The sequence below is a fragment of the Lissotriton vulgaris genome, chromosome 3_1 (assembly GCF_964263255.1).
Source record: "Lissotriton vulgaris chromosome 3_1, aLisVul1.2, whole genome shotgun sequence".
In the NCBI taxonomy this organism is placed as follows: Eukaryota; Metazoa; Chordata; class Amphibia; order Caudata; family Salamandridae; genus Lissotriton; species Lissotriton vulgaris.
Genome location: NC_141689.1, coordinates 1,381,872,762 through 1,381,895,652, shown reverse-complemented (window position 1 = coordinate 1,381,895,652; position 22,891 = coordinate 1,381,872,762). Strand labels below are relative to the sequence as shown.

General features: G+C 44.4%; 1 protein-coding gene across 3 annotated transcripts in view; it reads left to right on the top strand.

Annotated features, from left to right (window-relative positions):
* Positions 1-22,891, top strand: part of LOC147727940 (stimulated by retinoic acid gene 6 protein-like) — a 665,438-nt gene that overhangs the window by 631,767 nt on the left and 10,780 nt on the right. Inside the window, exon 18 of one of the 3 annotated variants that reach the window (XM_086961856.1) lies at positions 5,564-5,759. The exons of the other annotated variants lie outside the window; for them this stretch is intronic. Coding sequence (XP_086817982.1) covers positions 5,564-5,643 — 80 coding nt within the window. The 3' untranslated portion in view covers positions 5,644-5,759. Of the gene's footprint in view, positions 1-5,563; positions 5,760-22,891 lie in introns of those variants that run through there. 3 annotated transcript variants of the gene reach the window in all.

Below are 22,891 nucleotides of genomic sequence, written 5' to 3'. Positions count from 1 at the left end.
AGCCATTCTAGGCTGAACTTCCCAACACTATAGGATGTCACTACCCCTGGATGTTCTCTCTGTACATATCGTGGATCTGGCCTACGCATACGGAGTCCCTTGGTAATATGCAGGAACCGTTTATGGCATGTGTTTGTGTCTAAGGGCCAAACCACCCACTCCTTCTAATTTGAGTCTGATCTAGTGTACTTTAGTATGTCATCAACTGTTGCCCCTTCCTTTGAAGAAGAATTCTGCCACCCCTTTGATGGTGTAGGAAACTTTGGAGTGTTCAGGTCCTTTATCTTGGCTGTTCCAAGACAGAATGTATCATTTAAAGAGATCATCTGCTGTGGAATGAGGCATGCTCTAAATAGTGCCTCTATACCAAGGACTTGCCAGTTCCTTGAACCCCAAATCGATTTTGAGTCAATTTCGTCTTTCCATAGGTTGAAACCCTGTTCAGACAATTGGGCCAAAAAGGAAACAGGGTAAACCTGTTTGGTGTTTGTCAACATAATTTTCAGTGCTGATTTTGGTGCAACCTTATAATAAAATGAGGCTGGGTCTGTGGTGTTAAACCCTAAAAAGTATGCAAATTTCTGTGCAAACCATTGGGAACTACTTTTTGGTGGTGTTAGGCAATGTTCCCACTGATGGTACTCAAATACACTCATAGGTGAAATGGATTTGTGCAGGAAATGATGACCAAAATGTTGATAACAGTACAATTTGTCATAGTCTTAAGAACCCTCTAACATTTCATTATTAGAAAATGCAGCAGTTTTCTCTAAATCAGACAACATGTTATTTCCTGTTTCAGTGTCCCAATCATCAGAAAATGTATTGAGATAATGAAATCACTTAATGAGATTTTGAATACATGATTAATTGTTTTAAGTTCGGTTGGTCCAAATATGTTGAAATCAACCTTGTTCCATACTATACCTTCAGGTATAGGAACAGCTGTAATGTTTACTGATGACAAGTCTCTTTGTTCACAATGTGATGATGGATGTGGCTTCAGTAGGATGTTGATCTTTCGGGCTGTTAAATCTGGTTTATGAAAGCGTCCATTGATAAGCATACTAAAAGTCAAAAACAGCCAGAAAAGAAAAGACAATATCCCAGAAATTACCCTGGGGTCAATTCAAGATGCTACCAGTTATGTCTTTCGAAGAAAGAGAAAAAGGTTCTTTAATTCTTGCTTGAATGGTGTTTTGGATGGCGTAGTTTCCGGCTTGCGTGGATCCAGGGAAAAAGTATCAAAGTTAATTCAATAGCCAGAAGCTGTTCGATCAATTGTTGGAATTGCATCGGGATTAGTTGAAATGTTATTTTCCTCTCGACGAGGCATGTTGATGTAGATGTCTGTATTCGGTCTAATTGCAACTTGTGAATTATTCTGGTTTTCAATTTGAATTTGAATGTCTGGTTCAAGTGGAACAAGTTCCATAGCATTGTTGCTTAGTCCTTTATTCCTTACAGGTGGCTCCTCAAACGTGATGAGTCTTTCTGTTTGAACTTCTTGGATTGTAGCGAGAGGAGGGCGGCTGCTACAGCGGAGTCCACGAGGCCTACTGTTCAGTATCGGCCACATAGTGTGGTTTGGTTAAGTCGATTAAGACAAATCTTTTCTCCTTTTTCCGGCAAGAGGTCGGAGTAACACAGTTCTTGTTCCGTGTACTGCAAGGACTGGTACAGGTTTTCTGTAAGAAGGTCCAAATTCCTTTTTGTCTGCAATTTTCTCTCTGACCAGATCCCGACTTTTGGGACCCAGACAGGTCTTGCTGTGACTACCTTGACTTCCTCAGTGGTGGTCTGCTTTAGATGGACATTGCTTTGTTTTTTCCTGAAATCATTTAGATCCTGTAAAACAGCGAAACGATCATGGATATCAAATAGTTTTTTATCCCCCACAGCGCCTTCACAATCAAGATCAGGTACCCACTTTTGTGTTCCAAAGAGGACCTCATATGGAGTGACACCCCCTAGAGAGCTTCTTGGCTGGTTGTTTAATGTCCGCTGTGCCCCATATAGGTGTGTGACCCAACTACCGCCCTTGCCTAATACCTTAGTTGTTAAAGATTGCTTTAAGTCCTGTTTTTTTCTCTCCACAACCGAATTTCCTTCGAGATGGTCGGAGATGAGAATCGCAATGCCACGCCCATTCCTTCCATTACCCCTCTTTGTAAGCCAGAGAGCTAAATGCAGGGCTGTGGTCAGAGTGTAACGTGCTAACTGCATATGTACTGATAAAGACTCGCAAATCTTTTATAACAGTTCGAGCGTCAGCATAATGCTGAGGCCATACCCATAGGAAACTTGAGCATGAATCCACTGCTACCATGATATAACTGTAAGCCCTGTCCGTTTTTAAGGGACTGCAGTGGTCCAAGTACATGCATGCAAGTGGTTTGTCTGACTTCAGTAAATGGGGTCTTTGCCAGGCCTGCAACGGTGGAGCCTTTCATCTGCTGGCAGATGTCGCATTTCAAGACATAGTCTTTAGTTTGCTTAGTTAATCCTGGCTACCAATAGCGCTGTTTCAGTAAAGAAATAGTCGCTGTAATGCCAGTGTGCGCAGAGCCCAAACCCTTGTGTGCAGCTAATATTAACCCTTGCCTACTACCCATATTTGGCATTACTCTATCCCCCACTCCAGGAATCTGAGCTTATGGAATGTTTTGTGCATCTAACTTGCAGGAGTATTTGAGTGGAAATGTTTTAGGTACTGCTGTGCTGCCTTTGCGTGTTGCAATGACAGCTCCCATTACATCTCCGTCTATTCTTGTTTTTGAACGGGTCAGTCCAGCTATGGAACCCGTGCGAACAGCCCCCTTTGCGGCTTCATCAGCCAATGAATTCTCTTCAACGTGAACGCCATCACGTTGATGACTCAGTTTATGGAGCACGTGAGTCCTCGGTAGCTCAGATTTCAATTCCGCTACCTGTTCTTGTAACATTTTGTGTTTAATTGTGCCAACTTTTGCATCTGTAAACCCGTTTTGTTCCCAATGCTGTAAGTATTCATTGTGCGACTGTACACAGTAAAAAGAACCACATACGATTAGTGTGAGGAATTCTCGATCCGTATTTACAAGTCCCAGTATAAGTACTTTTAATTCAGCCAACTGAGCCATGCTGTCTCCAAGAGATTGCGTTTTTGTGCAACTAGGATGGAACTTGCCATCATGCATGCGACCTTTATCGATAGCACACGCCGAAAATATTGCTGCTTACTTCCTATAGCCAGTTTTGCAGATCTGTCAGTATAAATAATATATTCATACTGATCTAAAGGCAAGTTTTCATTTGGTAGAGGATATTCTTGTTCATATTGCAGGAATGCTTGTGTTTTTAAACTTTAATCAAATCTGTATTCAACATCTGTTGCACTAAGAGAATTTGGAATGCTGGCCTTTGTAACAGCTTCTAAAGCCGGTACCAGAGTTATGACAATAATGTGTTTCCCCTGAGCCAGTGCCCTTTCTCTTGCTACAGCAGTCTGAACTGCTGTCAGGATTTTTTCTCTTGAAGTGAAACACATTTCTGCATTTGTTTACAGGTGTGATTTGTAAGCGATTGGTACAGTTTCTCCTTTATTAAAGGTCAAATAAGTGTACCCGCATTGACCCGCGATTATTCGGATCACTAAGTGGCGTACGTTTACGCGTGTTTGGAAGTGTTTGGAAGCAATCATGTCTTCCTGGAGTAAACAAAGAGTATTAATATGTTCTTGAGAGAAAACGAACAGGACAACCCGACCAAGGTTTAGCACAACCAGCACAGTAGTATAAAAAATATTATTGTGGTGCTGCACACTTCCAGTGCCTGTTGTCCCAAGTCACAATTGGCGATCGGACAAACTGTTAACAAATGATGGAAGGCGCACTCAATAGAATATTTCAGAGACGGTGTTTTGAGTCCAAATAGTTATCTTCTTTATTGTGGTAATTATACCAGGTAAAACAAGCAGCCAACGCGTTTCGTTCCTATGGCGGAACTTCGTCAGGGCGTGAACTTTAATGTATAAGTTCAGTCAGAGAAATGGTCGATGTATCAAGGAACGCAGGGGAGCATCATCAAGGATGGGCCATGTGAATATACTTGCCCCAGATTTGATTCACTTAAGCGAGGAGTAGATAAATAGAGAGAAGGTATATATTTTCTTGCCCCTTTTTAAATAGTTAGTTTCAATAAGCTGAAGGGGTGAATATCAAGTATTGCCAAGTTCAGCTCCTGCACGCTCAAAAGGTCATGCGGCCTAATCAGTCTTGAGCGGTATGTAGGTGCCCAGAGGACGTGTAGTTCCCCTCTTAGGTGGCAGTGCGTGCTCCATAAAGAATGCGCAGGATTCCTGCATGCTAACAGGAAAAAACGGGACCTATGTTTGGCACGTTGGGTGCCATTAGACCACATTAGGCGCCATGTAGTGTAGTTCTGATAGTACCGTTTCATGCTGGACCTACGCTGTTAACGGATAACATATACTGTGGGCATTTTGTGGCAAACTGACCCTGTAAACCCCTACCGAATATGTCAACCTATGTTTTCGCATTAGCTAGCTCACAGTGCTACTAGAATCTCCTGTTATCAGAAGATTAGTTTGTGCAACTTCAGAACATAATAACCTCAGATTTGTGGAAACAATATACTACTTTACACCCAGTCACTTGTGCTTGCTTGTTTTGCTCTCAGAAAGATACACAGAAGAAACAATTGAGCTTGGAATTTATTGTATTGTTGTTCTTCTCATGTAAAATAAGTGTGCTGCTACAACTTTAATACAGCAGCAGAGATATAGAGCCAGCAGTACAGTGCATAGAAAGAAATAGTATTGTTCTACCATTTTGCAATAGTCATGAGCGCATACATGAATATAAAATGCATTTATAAAATAAAGTGCGTACTCCTAAGATGCCTGTCTAGATGTACCCAGGTATACCTAGCATGTGAGTAGGTGCGAAAGAACCTAACTCTAGGAGCCTAAGTCTAAGAGCATAAGTCTAAGAGCCAAGAAACCCACTAGGATTTAGTCGAACCCCCATACCTGAAGAGTGAGAGTGTGGGACCTCGCCCTGAACTTGAGTTGGACACCCCGCAAGGGATCGTCAGACCACTGTCAGCTGGAGCGATGGCATGTCGGAGCTGCAGCGTCTCTGGTCAGTGTGTCGGCCTTGAAGTCTCGGTTCCCTCCTGCTTAATGATAGCAAGGGGTGTTGTATGTATCCAGTCTATGTGCGTATGTTCATTTGTCAAGAAAGAAATCCCTTTTTGGTACACTTTAAAATCACAAAGCTGATAGCTCTCACATCATATTCACCCCGGAGCAATAAAGAAAAAATTAGTTAAAACAAAGACAGTTTATTCAATGCAGTACAGTTCATTAAAAGAGACTATTCATTTTCATATAACAGTCACAAATAAAAATCACATTAAAAATGTCATTGCATAAACCATTAGCATCTTAAAAGTGGGAAGCAAAGCTTAAGGAGAAAATGTATCCCATTCGCATGAGGTAAGTACAATGACCATCAAAAGATTTACACTCTAATATCAAAATGTTTTTTCTTTTTTCCAGAGTTACTGATACTGAAGCCTAAAGTACTTAAACTCAACAAAAGGAGCATCGACGCGTTTCGGTGGGCATGCTTTTTATAAAAGCCAACACCTTCTTCAGGATTTAATGATTGGTTCCCACAAGAAAGTTATAATATCTTCGTATGGATTATTATTTCATTAGAGCGATATCACGACAGTGATTATCTTTTAAAAAAGCGTAAACTCTTCTTCGCGTTGTCGCCAGGCTTTTCATATGCCAGTTAAGGTTCAGTCTATTTGGGCTTGCACAATTTTGCAAGGGATAAGATATTGTAGCCTTAGGGCATGTAAGACAAGTCCTTTTGTAATTCCACGGCAACTTGGGTAACTTAGTACTCCCGATTTGGATGCCTGCGATCTCAATCGTATCTGTTGAGCTCTTGTCAGGGCATACGCAGCGAACCCCCATACCTGAATAGTGAGAGTGTGGGACCTCGTCCTGGACTTGAGTTGAACACCCCGCAAGGGATCGTCAGACCACTGTCAGCTGGAGCGATGGCATGTCGGAGCTGCATCGTCTCTGGTCAGTGTGTCGGCCTTGAAGTCTTGGTTCCCTCCTGCTTAATGATAGCAAGGGGTGCTGTATTTATCCAGTCTATGAGAGCATGTTCCCCATTGTTCAGTATGAGGATGACAGGAGGACGCTGGGGATTAAACCCATGATGGGAGAGGTGAAGTGGATCTCCTGTAGAGTGTACTCATAAATTATTCATATGTGCTAAAGATGACATCTTAGCAATATTGATTGGGAAACACCCACCCTCGGCATGGAACTAGGTGAAAAGTTTAGTCCATAAAAGGCAACAGTCCTTATAAGGCGTTATGTCCATATAAGGCAGTCTATCCATATTTGGAGTAAGTCCTTATAAGGCTAGTTCCTATGAAATTACGGGGAGACGATGTAGGGAACGTGTATAATGTTCCCAAGACCTATATCAGGGTACCGATATGAAATATAACACAAGCTGTGGTGTCTATGCCTTTGACCCAATCATTGAGTTCTCGGTCAGTAAGACCAGGTTGTTCCACCGCAGTCTTGAGAATTATCTCTCTGCCAAACGTACCACTGTTTGCATTAGGTGGCAAGTTCAAAAGAGAGACATGAGAACTTGGCAGACCCATAGGAATGTCTGCCCTGAGGGCACTGTTATTAACACTTGTTAGGCATAAAAAAGGGTGGTGATCTTTGGGAAAAATTTCCAGTTGTATTAAACCCTGTCTGATTTCTTGTACGGTCTGTACTTACAGCACATGGAGTATTCCCTTGTGTCGGAGCTAGAGGATTTTGCAAAATTGGTCTCATTATCGAGCCCAGAGCATTTCTACCTGAGGTACCCATTCTAGTAGGGACAGTCAAAGTATGTTTGGTATTTCCTGCCAACCCAGGTTTTTATAAAGGGACTACAGGACCAATTGTAATAGGAACAGTCATTGCTTCTGAAGCATTTAGGGCAGGGGAATTTTGAGGGACTTTCATTCCGAAAATCTCTTCAATTGAGTTAGAACTTGCATCTACGGGTGACGTATGCAAGTCGAAATTGCCACTGGTATGTGCATTACTAGCTCCTCCAGCTTGAGTCACATTGTAAGTAGGTGGACGATTTAACAATAATTTGTTTAGAAATTCTTCACTTAAATCGCTTTCACGGTCTTCTGCTACATTCTCTGCCTCATCTGTCTTCTTCTTTTTCTTATCCTTTTGTTTACCTTTCCCTTCTTCCTCACTCGTTAATGCAGGGTACCGTCTAGTTTCCTCGATCTGTAAGTTCTTCATGTTTCTGTTCTGCATCCCATCTATCATCAGCAAAAGTGCATATGGGAGTCTTGACCCTTCCTTGAAAGCTCTCTCTCTCTGTCCAAGGAGGGCTATATGTTCCCAAGCATTGCATCATATTGTGTAGGTCTAGGAGGTGGTTTTATGTCATACAACGTCCACCTCAAATGTTCAATGATTTTCAAAATAAATGTGCCACAACATGGAAACGTCCAAGGACCATCTTTCTCCGTAATCTTATGCCATTGTATTAGCCAAATACACATACAAAGACCTCTTGTCAATATCCTTGAATCCTCAGGATCGTATGTTGCTATGTGTGGTCCACCTCCTGATAGACCCATGGTCTGATCTGAATATACAGACTTGATGGAGGGATCAAGCGGGGGAAGGAAAGGATGAGAACAGCGGGGAAGGAGACCTGGAACAAAAACCATACTGTTGAGAAAACTGTTTCCCCTAGACCTCCGACAATAACACCCACTTTTACTTTCTTATGTTAAGAATACCTGTAAAGAAAAATAAGCCATATTCCTGAACAGGAAACCCGTGAAGTAGGAATCCACTCCTAATCTACAGAATGGAATACACTGTCCTATACACTGTCATTAGGTATCCACAAACATCATAATCTTGTATGCTCCATATCAGAGACACATACCGGAGGTTCTACACTGGGGGATGTTACCAGGGGTGGAGAGCTTGCCTTTCAGGAACGCTCGATCAACCCTGTTGTGGAAATACATAAACATAAACAAACCCAGTCAACTCTCGGGTTGTAAGGCAGGTGTGGGGGGTTTGATACCCCTAAACAATAATACTGATAAGGTTCCACCGGAGCAAGGCCCTAAGTCTCTTGTGTTTTACGAGAAAGAACTACACCATAGGAATAGTTTCGGAGTACAATTCCTTTAAGGCCTAATATAGTCAACACTTAAGGAAAGGCAGTGGAATACGTGACCTTAGGATTCAAAACATAAGAGTGCCAATAAAGATGAGCTTTAGTTTTCCCAATCACTCCTTGGGAACTGTCATGCACAATGCCAACCTTAAGAATCAGAAAGAAAGCGTTGTACAAGCCCTGCTCAATCTCCTAGTATGAGTTTGGTCCCCAACTCACCAATAGGGGAGAATGGCGGTAACGCTGATATCAGATCAGTATGCAGTCACGCAACCAGCACGGACTGCGTCTAAACCAGGTAATGATTCTTCATCCACAATTCTCTGGTCAGCGTTCATAACCAATACCAATGCATCTCTCTAGGCCTTTTGAAAAAATTGATGTTAAGCGACGGTAATGGGATACATTTACCATAAATTCTTTCAAGAAGGCAAACCATCAGCCCTGCATTTAGGAAAATAAATGCAGAAAGTTTTATATAGTGTGAGTTCAACCTAAAAGTATTGGAGCACTTTACATGATTTATTATTATTATTGTTTATTTTTTTGGTATGTATGGTGAGATCAATTGATTAGCCCAGAATCACAGGATGTTAAACTGACCCATTATTCAAAATCCATCTCCTAATTCGGCAGCTCAAGCATTAAACCACAACCTCTACCACATAAGCGGAAGCATTTTCAATATTATATTCAACTTTGTGCAACAAGCAACCATTGACAAAGCCAATAGTCTGTGCTTCTTGTAGGTGTAATGTTACTTTTATTATATATCTGGATTGCAATGGCAGAAGAAGCAAAATATCTGTCGGGTGGCACACTATGCTAAGCACAGATTGTTTGCTTAATTGCTTTTAAGCTATGCCCTTAATTGCATCAGTCATGCCCCTTTGAGAAACCCCCTAGTTTTTTCATCCCACTTAAAGCCCTGGTCTGCAAGCTTGAACGGATTTTTGGCGCACATATCCTTGGCTGCAGCGCACAGAGACCTTACTCCGCCGCACACAGAGGAAACAAATTAGAGGGAACATTGATGAAGACCCATGTTTATTGCCATATGATGACGTGGGTGGTGCCTCCTTCCCCTTTCTAACAGGTACAGTTCTTTAAAGAATTTTGTTTGTATCAAAAATATGCAAAAATCACAAATGGCTTAGTCTAAACCAGTTAACGATTCTTCACCCACAATTCTCTGGTCAGTGTTCACAACCAATACCAATGCATCTCTCTAGGACGTATTCACCCAATACCAGAGTAGCTGTACACCAACCGACCAATACTAGCATGGCACTCTCTGACTTCAATCTCACTCCTTGCAAAAGCTCACTCTGCTTTACAATTTCCATAAGCATGTTCTTTCAGCAATGTACGCACAAGACAAATGCAAGCAATTTCAGCAACTAACTTTGTCTAGTCCTCTAAAGAAATTAAAGTAGTCAATCACACAAGAAACGGTCCAGAGCAACATGTTCTGACCTACCCTGACATTCACTTCAAATGAAACCTCGACCAGTTGGGTCTCACCAGGATTGGTACAGGTCTTCCCTGTGCACTGAGATTCACTATAGCAACCACAGCTCCCAATCATGCAAAGATAAAGTCCCTATCTCAATTGTGCCATCAACGTCTCACAATTAGCTACACAACACAGAAGACAACTACACTCAATGTCTTCTACACTGATAACTTATTACCATTTATCATCCCGGGATCTTAGGCCAAGTCAGAACCAATGCCCACTTCAACTTCTCAGCATTAAGCGCCACAATCACACAACAAATTAAAACAACTCCGCTGGATAGCACACAATCACTGCAATACACGACAAGCTAAGCATAAGCAATTGCAACGCTCATTAATTGAAATAGCTGCAATACAAGATGAAATTGATTCAATGGGCTCAGCTGAGGAAAAAGAAAAACTTGCCAATGAAATGACGGCAAGACTAAAAAAAGAGGAAGAAAAAATCATTGAGCGAAAAACATACAAGTTCCAAAGAGACTTTTTACGTTTGCAAGAAAGTGCGACAACTTACGTGGAACACCAGGGGGGGCTCAAATGAATGTAAAAAATGGTTGGAAGAATAAAAACCGCAACAAGAATCAAACTGATTCAACGATTTCGGATTTAAGCTCAGGCGGTGGTAGTGAATCTGAATCGGAACTACGAGGAGCGGCTGCAAATAAGCCTCAGAAAATTGTGCCAGGACCGCATGGCATCTCTGCGACCTCGGACACAAAGAAACTACAACGAAAACGCAGGAACTATGCGGGGAGGAAGAGGTACAGGTCAAGGCAACAGAGGGCAAAACGTGAGGAAAACCAGAGGACAGTGGGTCAAGAAATAGATGCTCGTAGCGATACACAGCTCACCATTGTCAACCTCACTTCTCTTCAACTTACAGAGGCGGAGGAAAGGGTATTGAAACTTGCCCTCTCATATGCGCCTAAAACTAACCTGAATTATGCGGCCGCTAGAACAGATGTCTACAAAGCGGTGAGAAAATTAAAACTTAAAAAATTCCACCAACTTAAACAAACCGCCAATTATTCTTTGAGCTCCCCATGACACAGATCCCTGGTCCAGTGAAGGGCGCTCTGACACAAGAACTGAACAAAATATTGAATGCTGAGGATTCAGGCATTTCTACACAAAGAGCCAACTCGAGCACAGGGACGAATGGAACCTTGGCGCCTGTTACACCTGAAGCGCCACGGACTTCTTTCAGGCCACCCTCCACATTTATCCCAGTCATGCCACGGGACAACATAGATTTGTTTCACGAAAATGTCACTAATGAGCTTAAAGCCCTACATGGTAGAACCTGCACCAGCCGATTCAGGTATGATAAAAATACATCGGAATATGAGGCTCTGATGATCAAATTGAAGAACAATAAAAATATTGTTGTGCGCCCAAGTGACAAGGGCAGGAATATTGTTTTACAGACCAAACAAGACTATGACAAAGAAGCCTATGCCCAATTTAATAATAGAGAGCATTATGAACGAATTCATGCTACCATGACCAAAACCATGCAGAATGAATATCACCAATATTTGTCAAAATGGAGAAGTAAGAAACTGATATCGGAAAATGAATACAAATATTTGAGGAATGATTTTCCGATAATACCATCACTTTACCACATACCTAAGATACACAAGGATGCTAACAACCCCCCCGGCAGGCCCATCATATCAGCCAGAGGGGGACTCATGGGAAATACCTCTGTATATATAGACTACTTTTTACAAGACTTTGTAAAAATCCTGGATTCATATATCCAGGATACTGGTGACTTTTTGTCTAAATTACACAAGGTTCCATGGCAGCAAGGGGACTGGCTAATGACTTTAGACATAACTTCGCTATATACAAGCATAAGACACTCTGATGGCATTGCAGCGGTAAAGTATTATTTGTCACGTAGAGACCGAGCACTGGAAAAGCACAACGATATGTTAATCTCTATTTTGGAATTTTGTCCCAATCACAATATTTTTATGTACAACAATTTGGTATATAGACAGCTCCAGGGTGTGGCCATGGGGGCCAGTTTCTCCCCAAGCTCCCCAATACAAATGGATTAATTCATGAGATTAAACATGTAGGAACATAAGCCGATACACGGCTAAATAATGTGTTATCTGTTAACTTAATAATTTGTCAATTTAGATAAACTATATTATAATGATGTTTGAATATGAGATGTACCAAATGATTTTTTCAAGTAGATTTAAGTTTATAAATAATGTAATTCCATTGGACACAATGAACATGAATTATGTCGAATGTTTAATTAAATTTAACTTAATTTGACAAACCAGTGATATTATTGCATGTTCCACCATGGCGCCACTACTATGTGTGATAGTTTGAATCTGTAGTCCTATTTTTATGACTGGTGCGAGTAACGCTGAGGCGCTCTGTAAATAAAATGGCTTTCTTTGTGTTTCGCAGCGTTTACAGCAAGAGGAAAGCGGTCACCCGAAACGCGTTCTGTGCAATAAATAATTTGAATTCTGCCATGTGAGTGCGACCATCCTTTCCGTGATGGGGGAGGAAATTGGAGCGATATATATATATATATATATATATATATATATATATATATATATATATATCCAAACTTAATTGTCTGCGAAAACATTGACCTCTTCCAGGGCGGTCTTGGCGCTGGGGGTAGACAACCTCCATATAATCCAACAAATCTTCATTTCTACCGAAAAGAAGTACGCCTGACCAGACTTCAGTAAATATCTTGCACCTTTATTTCACATGGAAACAGCTTCGTTACGAAAGTCCTTACGCGTTTCAGCTATCTTGGTAGCCTTAATCACGTTACTCTGTGGTTTATACGCCTTCACAGGACTACATCTTTGCGCAATCCTTATTAACTCCAATTCCCAGGCTGCACTCCAAATGTAAAAAAGTCTCATAGTCTTTGTATTTACACTGTTAATGATTTTCCCATTTATTAAATGTCGGGTATTTTCACAGTGCAACGTGTAGCATTCTGAGTTATTCAAAGTGAAAGTCATTTGCTCAATAGTCATGTTACTGTTCCAATATTTCAATTTGTAAGTGGTACCTGAAAGCCTGAAGTCCGTACGTGAAGAACAGGTGTGCTTCACCTTCCCTTGCCTCACGTTGTTTACCAAACATCCGCGGCTGGAATACTCCGCGCCATTTGCTGTTTTGGAACACTGCAGGCGGGTCACGTTTCATTATTGCAAATCCCAACTTAATTGTCTGCGAAAACATTGACCTCTTCCAGGGCGGTCTTGGCGCTGGGGGCAGACAACCTCCATATAATCCAACAAATCTTCATTTCTACCGAAAAAAAGTACGCCTGACCAGACTTCAGGAAATATCTTGCACCTTTATTTCACATGGAAACAGCTTCGTTACAAAAGTCCTTACGCGTTTCAGCTATCTTGGTAGCCTTGATCACAGGTGAGCTGCATACATGAATTTGGGGCGTTACTCCGTGGTTTATACGCCTTCACAGGACTACATCTTTGCGCAGTCCTTATTAACTCCAATTCCCAGGCTGCACTCTGAATGTAAAAAAGTCTCATAGTCTTTGTATTTACACTGTTAATGATTTTCCCATTTATTAAATGTCGGGTATTTTCACAGTGCAACGTGTAGCATTCTGAGTTATTCAAAGTGAAAGTCATTTGCTCAATAGTCATGTTACTGTTCCATTATTTCAATTTGTAAGTGGTACCTGAAAGCCTGAAGTCCGTACGTGAAGAACAGGTGTGCTTCACCTTCCCTTGCCTCACGTTGTTTACCAAACATTCCAAGATGGCGCTCAAAATAGTCCTACCTCACTTTCTGTATGAGAACGCACGCTGCACTTTAAAATGAGCTTCGGTGCAACACTCGTGTTGACACATTGATAAAGGGCTTGACCCAAAACGCGTCTGTGAGAAGCGCTTGAATAAAAACCTTTGGATAACTGACAAAACACCCCGCGAGTGCTGCATTTTTCTTTCCCGGCTGGGGAGGAGACTTGGAGCAGTATCTATACACGGTGCACCACCGTGTCAGCGGCACCCACCGCCAGTGCCCCGTCGTCGTTGGTGTAAACTTGAGCTGGAATATATACAATATATATATATATATATATATATATATATATATATATATATATATATATATATATATATATATATATATATATATATGTTTTTTACTTATAAGGGCTTTCAGCTAGTGCTCTTCATCCATTGTTGGTCTGTTGCTGTTTTATTTAGCTGTTTCTACCACCCACTACAGCTTACAGTATGGGTCAGTGGGTCAGCCCTCTTCTTATATTGGTAAAGTTCACTCTGAGTGACAGCATATTGCAACTTTCACAAGGAGTATATCAGTACAGAAAGTAGGAAAGTATTTTCTTTCAGTGCCAGGGACTAATGAGTGATTTGAGACCAAAAATATATTTTAGTTTTCGTTCATTTTTTTCTTAATATTCGTAAAAATGAGACAGCTACCACCATAGTGTTTTATTACAAAAAATGAAAGATCAAGCATTGACAAAGCTAAAAGACTGGCAGCCAACACCAGACCAGCGAGTTTTGCTAATGCTTGTTAAAGTGTTTAGAGGACAACTGTACATTTTGAGAAGATTCAAAAGCATTCTATGCGTAAATATGTTTGAGTTTTCTCGAGTTGCACCTGAAATCTACGTGCAGTTTGTCACGTTGTCTCGCCTGACCTTTGAGACAGGACAGGCGAGCAGGAAAAAGGAAAAAGGAAGTGAAGCAACAGGAAACGGTATTAGTCTGTAAGGCAGTCTGAGGCTGTCAGGCAATAAAGCTAGACGTAAAATAGAGCCTCCGCCTCGGTGTGTTTATTTTCCAAAGGGGTGATCCTGACAATGGCGACGAGGGTGGGATGCCCTTAACACCCACCAACCTTACCATCACCCAGCCGAACAGAGCGGCCGACCACTGAGCCCAGCAGCCTGCTTTGCCGGTAGCGCGAAGAGCGCAAAAATTCAAACTGACGCCGGCGCTGCCAACATCGATATAACGCCAGAGGCGCAGATCTACACATCCACCGAGTGGCCCAAGCAATTCTTGCCTGCTGAAGCGTGAGCCGCCTGTCACCAACGAGGGAAGGGGAGCGCATATGCCAGAGCGCTGCCCCACGTGGTCCCGACTTGAGCGTAAACCCGACTCGACTAACCTGGGGATCCTGATGCGAGGAAGAAGCTGCCTGCGTCCGCAGTTGGAAACGGAGGGTGAGTCTCACCCAGCAGCTCCCAGCGACGCCGAACCCGAAGGAAGGCAAGACCCTCAGCAAGATCCTCGGCACCAAGTAAGACGCGAGACGTCCCGCGCGGCGGCCATTTTGAAGTCAGGCGCCGGCGCTTTACATAGCACACGTCTAAATGATGGCGGCCATCTTGAGGTCAGGCGCCATGCATTAAAACAGCACATCCTAGTCAGAAAAGAGCGCGAAAATCTAAATACACATAAACGAAGGCCTGGATGTTTTCAAAGCTTACAATTGACGTGCAACACGTGCAAATTAAAATACAAAGTGCGCACAGAGCCACAGAAGACCCTGGAAATTCTCTAAAGAGACTGCAATCACTGCACATCCAGGCAAGCTCACTCATTCCTCCGAGGGGACAGTACAGATGTCCGACCTACCTCCTGATAGCTCATCCAGTAACACGAGCCCAACTCTACAAGCAACCACAGCCACAGCGGCTCCACAACCAAACCCAGGAGGTTCGTCCACTCCGTCCACTCCGTCCACTCCGGGCGACGCACCCACCATGGCCAACAACCCCATTGGAGCGTCATTCATGCGCCAACCGCTGCCCCTACCTCTAACACCAGGCAACAGCATGGGCCCCACGTGGAAACGGTGGAGTGAAGACTTCGAGGACTACATGATAGGGTCCCGAGTGGAAGACTCAAAACAAAAAATAGTAGCCCTAAGAAACCTCATTGGTCCAGACATTGCACAGATCATCAAAGAATTACCAAATATAGCGACCGCCACCTATGATGAAGTAAAACTTGCTCTTGACAGACGATTCCTTCACAAACGCAATGTGGACTATGAACGACACACCTTCCATCTAGCCACGCAAGACAAAGACGAATGCATGAGTGATTTCATCATGCGCATCAGGAGGTTAGCCCAATATTGCGACTTCGACAACTTCAAAACTGAAGATGCCCTGAGACTCTGCATCATCAGTGGATGCCATTCCGAAACTCTCCACAGCCGATCTTCCAGCTCATCAAACTCCAGCGCCCAGTCCGCCTACTCTGGCCAGTCAAGAAGCCGCTCCGAGAGCATTCATCGGACCAGACATCATGTATCCGACTCCTATCGATCACGCAGAGACACATCCAGCGGGTCCTCCTCATCGCGCACCCCAACATCTCAAGATAGCGATGAATACATTTGCATGGTATCTGACCCGGACCGTCTAAAGCGATACCCGAAACTGGACATCCTAATAGGCGAACATCCGGCAAAATTTGTCCTGGACTCAGGAGCGTCATTAAATTACATTTGCGCTCTGGAATACTATAACATGAAACAAAGGCCCAAACTATCTCCTGCCGCTGTCCGCATCTTCACCTGGATGTCACGCAAGCCCTTACCGTGCCTAGGTCGATTCCACACCACCCTCACCTTCAAGGACCGGACAGTCGACGCATATATCCATGTGGTAGAGGGTCCAGATGTAGCGGATTGCCTCCTCAGCCTACCAACGGCAGAAAGACTCAAATTAGTAGAGCTCCTCTACATGACAGAAGACGCTCCAGACATCACAGCAAAATTCCCAAACCTCTTCAAGGGCCTTGGAAAACTAAACCACTTCAAAGTAAAGCTCCATATCAACGAGAAGGTGACGCCTATCGCTCAACATCATAGAAAGGTACCGTTCCACCTCCAACAAGCCGTGGATGATGAGTTACAGGATCTACTCCAGACTGACATTATCGAACGCACGTCAGGACCCACGCCATGGGTGTCCCCGGTCGTGGTAGTCCCCAAGAAAGGACAAGATAACAAAGTCCGCCTGTGTGTCGACATGCGCGCACCCAACACCGCCATCGAGCGGGAGCGCCATCCTGGGCCGCACATCAGTGATATGATTACGAAGCTAAATGGCGCCACTGTCTTCTCAAAACTTGACCTTAACAAAGGCTACCACCAACTGGAGCTCCATGAAAAATCAAGATACATCACCACGTTCACTACGCACCAAGGCCTGTTCCGATACAAACGGCTGAACTTCGGCATCTCCTCGGCCGCCGAGATCTTCCAAGAGGCCATCAGACGAGTCATTCAAGGCATCCCCAATGCCTTTAATTACAGTGACGACCTACTGGTATTCGGCAAAGACCAAACCGAACATGACACGGCGCTGGACAGAGTCTGCCACGCACTGCTGACCGCGAACCTGACTCTCAACGCCAGCAAATGTGAATTTCACAGAGACACTCTGAAATTTTACGGACATATCTTCTCCAAGGAGGGGATGCGACCCGATCCAGAGAAAGTAGTAGCGCTTGCAGACACTCCGAAACCTCGAGACGTAAGCGGCCTTCGCTCCTTCCTAGGCATGGCGAGCTACTGTGCGCGATATATTCGCGACTACGCCACGATCAGCTACCCCCTACGTGAACTTACTCGCCAGGGCCAACCTTTCGACTGGACCGACCCGTGCCAACAAGCCTTCACCACCATCAAACAAGCTGTGGGGTCCGCCACAAACCTGGCATACTTTGACACCAAGAAAAAGACAGAGATCACAGTCGATGCCAGCCCAGTGGGCCTGGGCGCCATCTTAGCCCAATACCGGGATGATTCAGACAAGCGCCACATCATTGCGTATGCAAGCCGCAGCCTCACGGACACTGAAAAAGCCTACTCCCAACCGGAGAAAGAAAGCCTCGCTGTGGTGTGGGCTTGTGAACATTTCCACTTGTTCGTATACGGCAAGCACTTCACGATCATCACGGACCACCAAGCCCTCATCACCATCTTCGGCAATCCCAACGCCAAGATGCCACCACGCATCGAAAGGTGGGGCCTACGCTTGCAAGACTACATTTTCACGATCATACACAAACCTGGCAAAGCTGAAAACCCGGCCGATTTCATGTCACGCCACCCCATGGCTGGAGCCCGGACCGCCCTGTCTGTAGCTGATGAATACCTTCATTTTGTCATTGACGCGGCCTGTCCACCCACAGTCCCCATCGCCGCAATTCAAGAAGCATCCATGACTGACCCGCTCATCCAAGCTGTCATGGCTCGCATCCGCACGAACTCCTGGAGGGATGTGAAACACTCGCCACAAGACTCCGACCTCATGCGGCAGGATTTGGCCGCATTCCAACGAGTGCGTGACGAACTTTCCATCAGTGACAACGGCCTTCTTTTGCGGGGGGGAAGGATTGTGATTCCACTCAACCTGCGTCAAGGGGTCGTCAATCTGGCACACGAGGGACACCGAGGCATCAACGCGACCAAGAAAGCCTTAAGAGAACGTGTGTGGTTCCCCACACTTGACCGCATGGTAGAAACAACCCTGAAAGACTGTATGACTTGCCAGGTGGTCAGTCGGGAAGAGCCCCCAGCACCACTGCAAATGTCAGACCTCCCGGAAGGGGTATGGCAGCAAGTAGCAGTTGACTTCTTCGGACCACTGCAATCAGGACAATACATTATTGTCATCATGGATGAATACTCCCGATTCCCCTTTGCACAGCTAATACCATCAACTCGAGCAACGACAGTAATCCCAGTGTTGGATGAAACCTTTGCTGCATGGGGCATTCCACTCCGAGTAAAAACAGACAACGGACCACCTTTTAATGGACATGAGTTTGCAAACTTCGCAACACATCTTAACTTCAAACACAAGAAAATCACCCCACTATGGCCACAAGCCAATGGCATGGTGGAGCGATTCATGGGGACGCTCAAAAGGGCGATTCAACAGACCGAACTAACCCATAGAGATGTCCAACAGACACTAAATGAAGTGCTACGAGCATATCGGAATACTCCACACAGCACCACCAACCAATGCCCAGCTACCGTGATGCTAGGCAGGACACCTCGAACTCGACTTCCCATGGTGGATCCCGCACCCCAACAGCGGCCTGTCACCGTCGACCACAACACACTAGTCGAGATAGATCACAGGAACAAACACCGAATGAAGACCTACGCTGACCAACGAAGGCATGCCAAAGACACTAACATCCAAGAAAGAGACTGGGTGATTGTCCGGAGTGATCGGCGCGCCAAGGCAGACAGCCGGTATCTCGACATCCCCTTCCAAGTCGTCAAAAAGAAAGGTACTATGATTACAGCCGAATCAGATCACAAACAGATAACGAGAAACATCTCGCACTTCAAGAAATGTAACCAGAATTCCCGATGAGGGACCTCGTCGAGCCAAACCTCAAGTGAGTCTCACAACCACAGTGACAGCAGCGACCAAAGTCTCCACAGCCCGGCCAGGACCGTGGAAGTCACAAGACGTCAGAGTTCACCGCCGAAGCAGGAGAGACGCCCCCAGCGTCTCATCAGGAAACCTCGATGATTAGTAGAGGAGATGTAGTGGAAGCAAGACTTTGTGAAACAGGGGAGATGTCACGTTGTCTCGCCTGACCTTTGAGACAGGACAGGCGAGCAGGAAAAAGGAAAAAGGAAGTGAAGCAACAGGAAACGGTATTAGTCTGTAAGGCAGTCTGAGGCTGTCAGGCAATAAAGCTAGACGTAAAATAGAGCCTTCGCCCCGGTGTGTTTATTTTCCAAAGGGGTGATCCTGACACAGTTGATTTAGTAAAAATCTCACTGAAAATAAAATAATAATTCAAACACATCCCAAAATAAGTATATTTTCCATGAGATGTAGCCTCTATAGAATACGGTCCCCAAACTCTGGCCTGCAAGTGAGACCGGAGAAACTCCATAAATAGTTTATAACCCATATTCAGGAAAATAACAGAAATGTTTGATCAGGCCAAATTCTGTTGATTGTGAGTATGACACTGGTTGTGCTGATCCAAATATCTTGATGGCTTTTTCTCAGATTGAAAAAAAGAGCGTATACAAACAAAGTATTAGCAGAAGAAGTACTGAAAGCAAGTAAAAGACCAAGAGCATCACTACTGCCACAAGGGGTAGAAGTAGCAGAAGTAGCCGGTGTAACGGAAGTTCCACCGAGACTCATTACAACATTCAGTCGTCAAGAACGTAAAATCAGAGCCATAATCAATAGGAATTGGCCTATCGTCTTGACAGACAATGTCCTAAATGATAGACTGCCAGAGAAACCCACGATCACATTCAGGAAATCTCAATCAATGGGAACTCAACTCTCTAAGAACAGTATTGAGTCAGAGCACACAAAATCATGGCTAACACCTAGAAAGGGTTTCCTTAAATGCATAACTTTCCGTGCATGCAAGTTTGGAGTGAATACAACAAAATATATCACTCCATTTAGAGAGAAGGAAATTGACATCAAGGGCAACTATAACTGCGGCACAGAGTTTGTGGTATATGTCCTCACGTGCACCTGTGGGCTAAGGTATGTGAGAAGTACCAAGCTCCGGGTGCACTTAAAAATATTACAACATATTCGAGCCCACATGAATTGCGATCCGGCTTGTGTCTGAGCACTTTGGGACTTCTCTTTCCTCCACCTAAGGATTACCCCGGACTCTGAAGCACGCCGATTTGGGGCCAAGTAACACGACCTGCAGGGTCGGGACTGCGAGACCCAGCGTTCACCGCGCTTCATCAACTCAGCGCAACTGGAGTCTCTTCTCGCCCTCCAACGCCCTTTACTTAACCACGTCCCTTCCTGCGGATCGCGGGACGCGTGCGGGACGGAGCACGGGGTGAAGCCCGGGCCAAGGGCGGGCCCGTTCTAGCCTGTTCCAGACCGATCAAGACCGGACCGGGCCACCCCTCTTGCGTTTACACTCCAGTGGGACTAAAAGAACTGTATGTACTATATACAATTTAATTGATTACGAGTGCCTGTGTTTCACCTTAGACTAAGTGGCACTAGGATGGCCACTCGCGAAAGTAGGAGTAAGGCAGCAAAGGGGGGCAGTTAACAGGCACCCTAGATAACTTCATCACTAGAGCCAACTTGGTAATAGATCAGGGCATAAGTTTGATGGTGAAAAGAGTGTCATTGGACCTAGCAGCAGCAACAAGAATATCACAGGACTCTGTAATGACCAAAAGATCGTCCTTGGGTCATATAGCAACTGCCAGGACCCCGGAACACACTGATTGTCCTACCCCTATTGTGTTACTAGCAGATGTGCGCCACACTTCTAGCCCACATCCCCAGGTACCTACCGCTACACAAGCACCAACGCATTTGCTTAATGATTCCATAGTCCTCTCAGGGCAAGTTGCTGTGGACGATTTCATAATCGAAACCATAGAGCGTGAGGTCCAGGAAGACGAGGCCAATAAAAAACAACTACGTGGGAGACGGGAGGGTGCTATATCAAAACGGAAACGCCCAACCGCTCCTGCACTTGCCCAAGCTAGTAAAAAAGCAAAAGTTACCAAAGCTCAGGGGAACAGAGACATAGTGAACAAAGAGGGGGGGGAATCAGGAGCGGCCCCACAGGTAGTACAGAGTGGGTATAACGAGGATGATGCCCTAAGAGTTGATAATCTAGACATACCAGAGGAATCACAGGAGTCTCTAGGTAGAGCTGAGCGGGGAGACAGTAGAGCTTGGTTGGCAGATGAGGGGACTGCAATCCTGATAAAGAATATGGGGGAAATTTTAAAAAAATTCCTAACCCCGCTGGAAACCAGACTGAAACGGATAGAAAACCAGCTACTAGAGGTCGAAAAGAGCATAATAACACTGGCAAGCCTCAGTATAGTTGGCCTACCTTTGAAACCAACTGAAAGTGCTGCCTCAACACCACCAGTACCTGACACAAATGTACCCCAATGCTCGACCCAGGGAACGTGCAAGAATAACAAAAACGCAAGTACAGTAAATTTAGCAAGCTCTGATGCCATAGTTAAAGAAACCCTAGTACAGGATACTAATGTTAGTAAGTCTAACCAGCAGGAACAGAAAGGGCATCAAACAGAGAGAAAATCGAGGGGAGGCTATATCAATCTTCCACCAGATGCTACTCCCTACGTAATTGTACTGACAGGGGTCCCTGAGCTAGACATACAACATGAAGAATCCTTTTGGACACTCAAAAACAAAGTATCTTATTGGGTAAATGAAAATAGGCCCCTACCTGTACACATAAAGAGCAAAATCCTAATGGTGCGAAGGGTCCCTTGGATAGGGCACTCAAGAAAAACTATACGTGGTGATTGTGTGGTAGTAAATTTTGAAGACCCACGAACTGTGTACCATATATGTTCATGGAACTCTCAAGGAGGGAACTCCGTAATTGAAACAAGACCTCTTTCGTTTTTCTATCCCCCCAGGACATGTCCTGAAGGCGGCAGAAGATGGACCAGGGTCAATCATTATGCTCGGAGTGGGTTCCGTGATAGGGGCTTGGCCAATCCAAACCAATGGGTAGGGGCACCAACCTTTAATAGATTCAGCTGCTTAGATGCAGTAGATTGACTGAAGCCAACTATGGGTTGTACATTTAGTACCAAAGCCAGACTATGTACGCTGAGTCCCATGCTCAAATACGACCAAGGGAAAGGTCACACAGAAGTCCCTAGTGCGACTAGCAGTGAAGGAGTAGCCGTGGTAGCTTGTGTCCAGGGGGACGGATCACAGGACCTACTAATACATAAATCAGGGTATATAAATTGTGCAAAAACACAGGGAGAGCGAACTGAACCCCTGGAAGGACAGAATTCCATGGGAGAGTTGTCTATGGGAGCTATTACTTCAAATATCAGGGCTCCAAATCTGGGGTCACTACCCATGAGTAGCAGTAACGGTGAGATCCTGAAACTAATATCATGGAATATAGCCGGTGTAACAAAGAACCTGAGGGATCACGATTGGGCTAAGTACATTGACTCTGTTGATTTCTGCCTTCTTCAAGAATCATGGGCACTCGATACGCCTCATAGGGTAGGCTATAAGTCATTTGGAA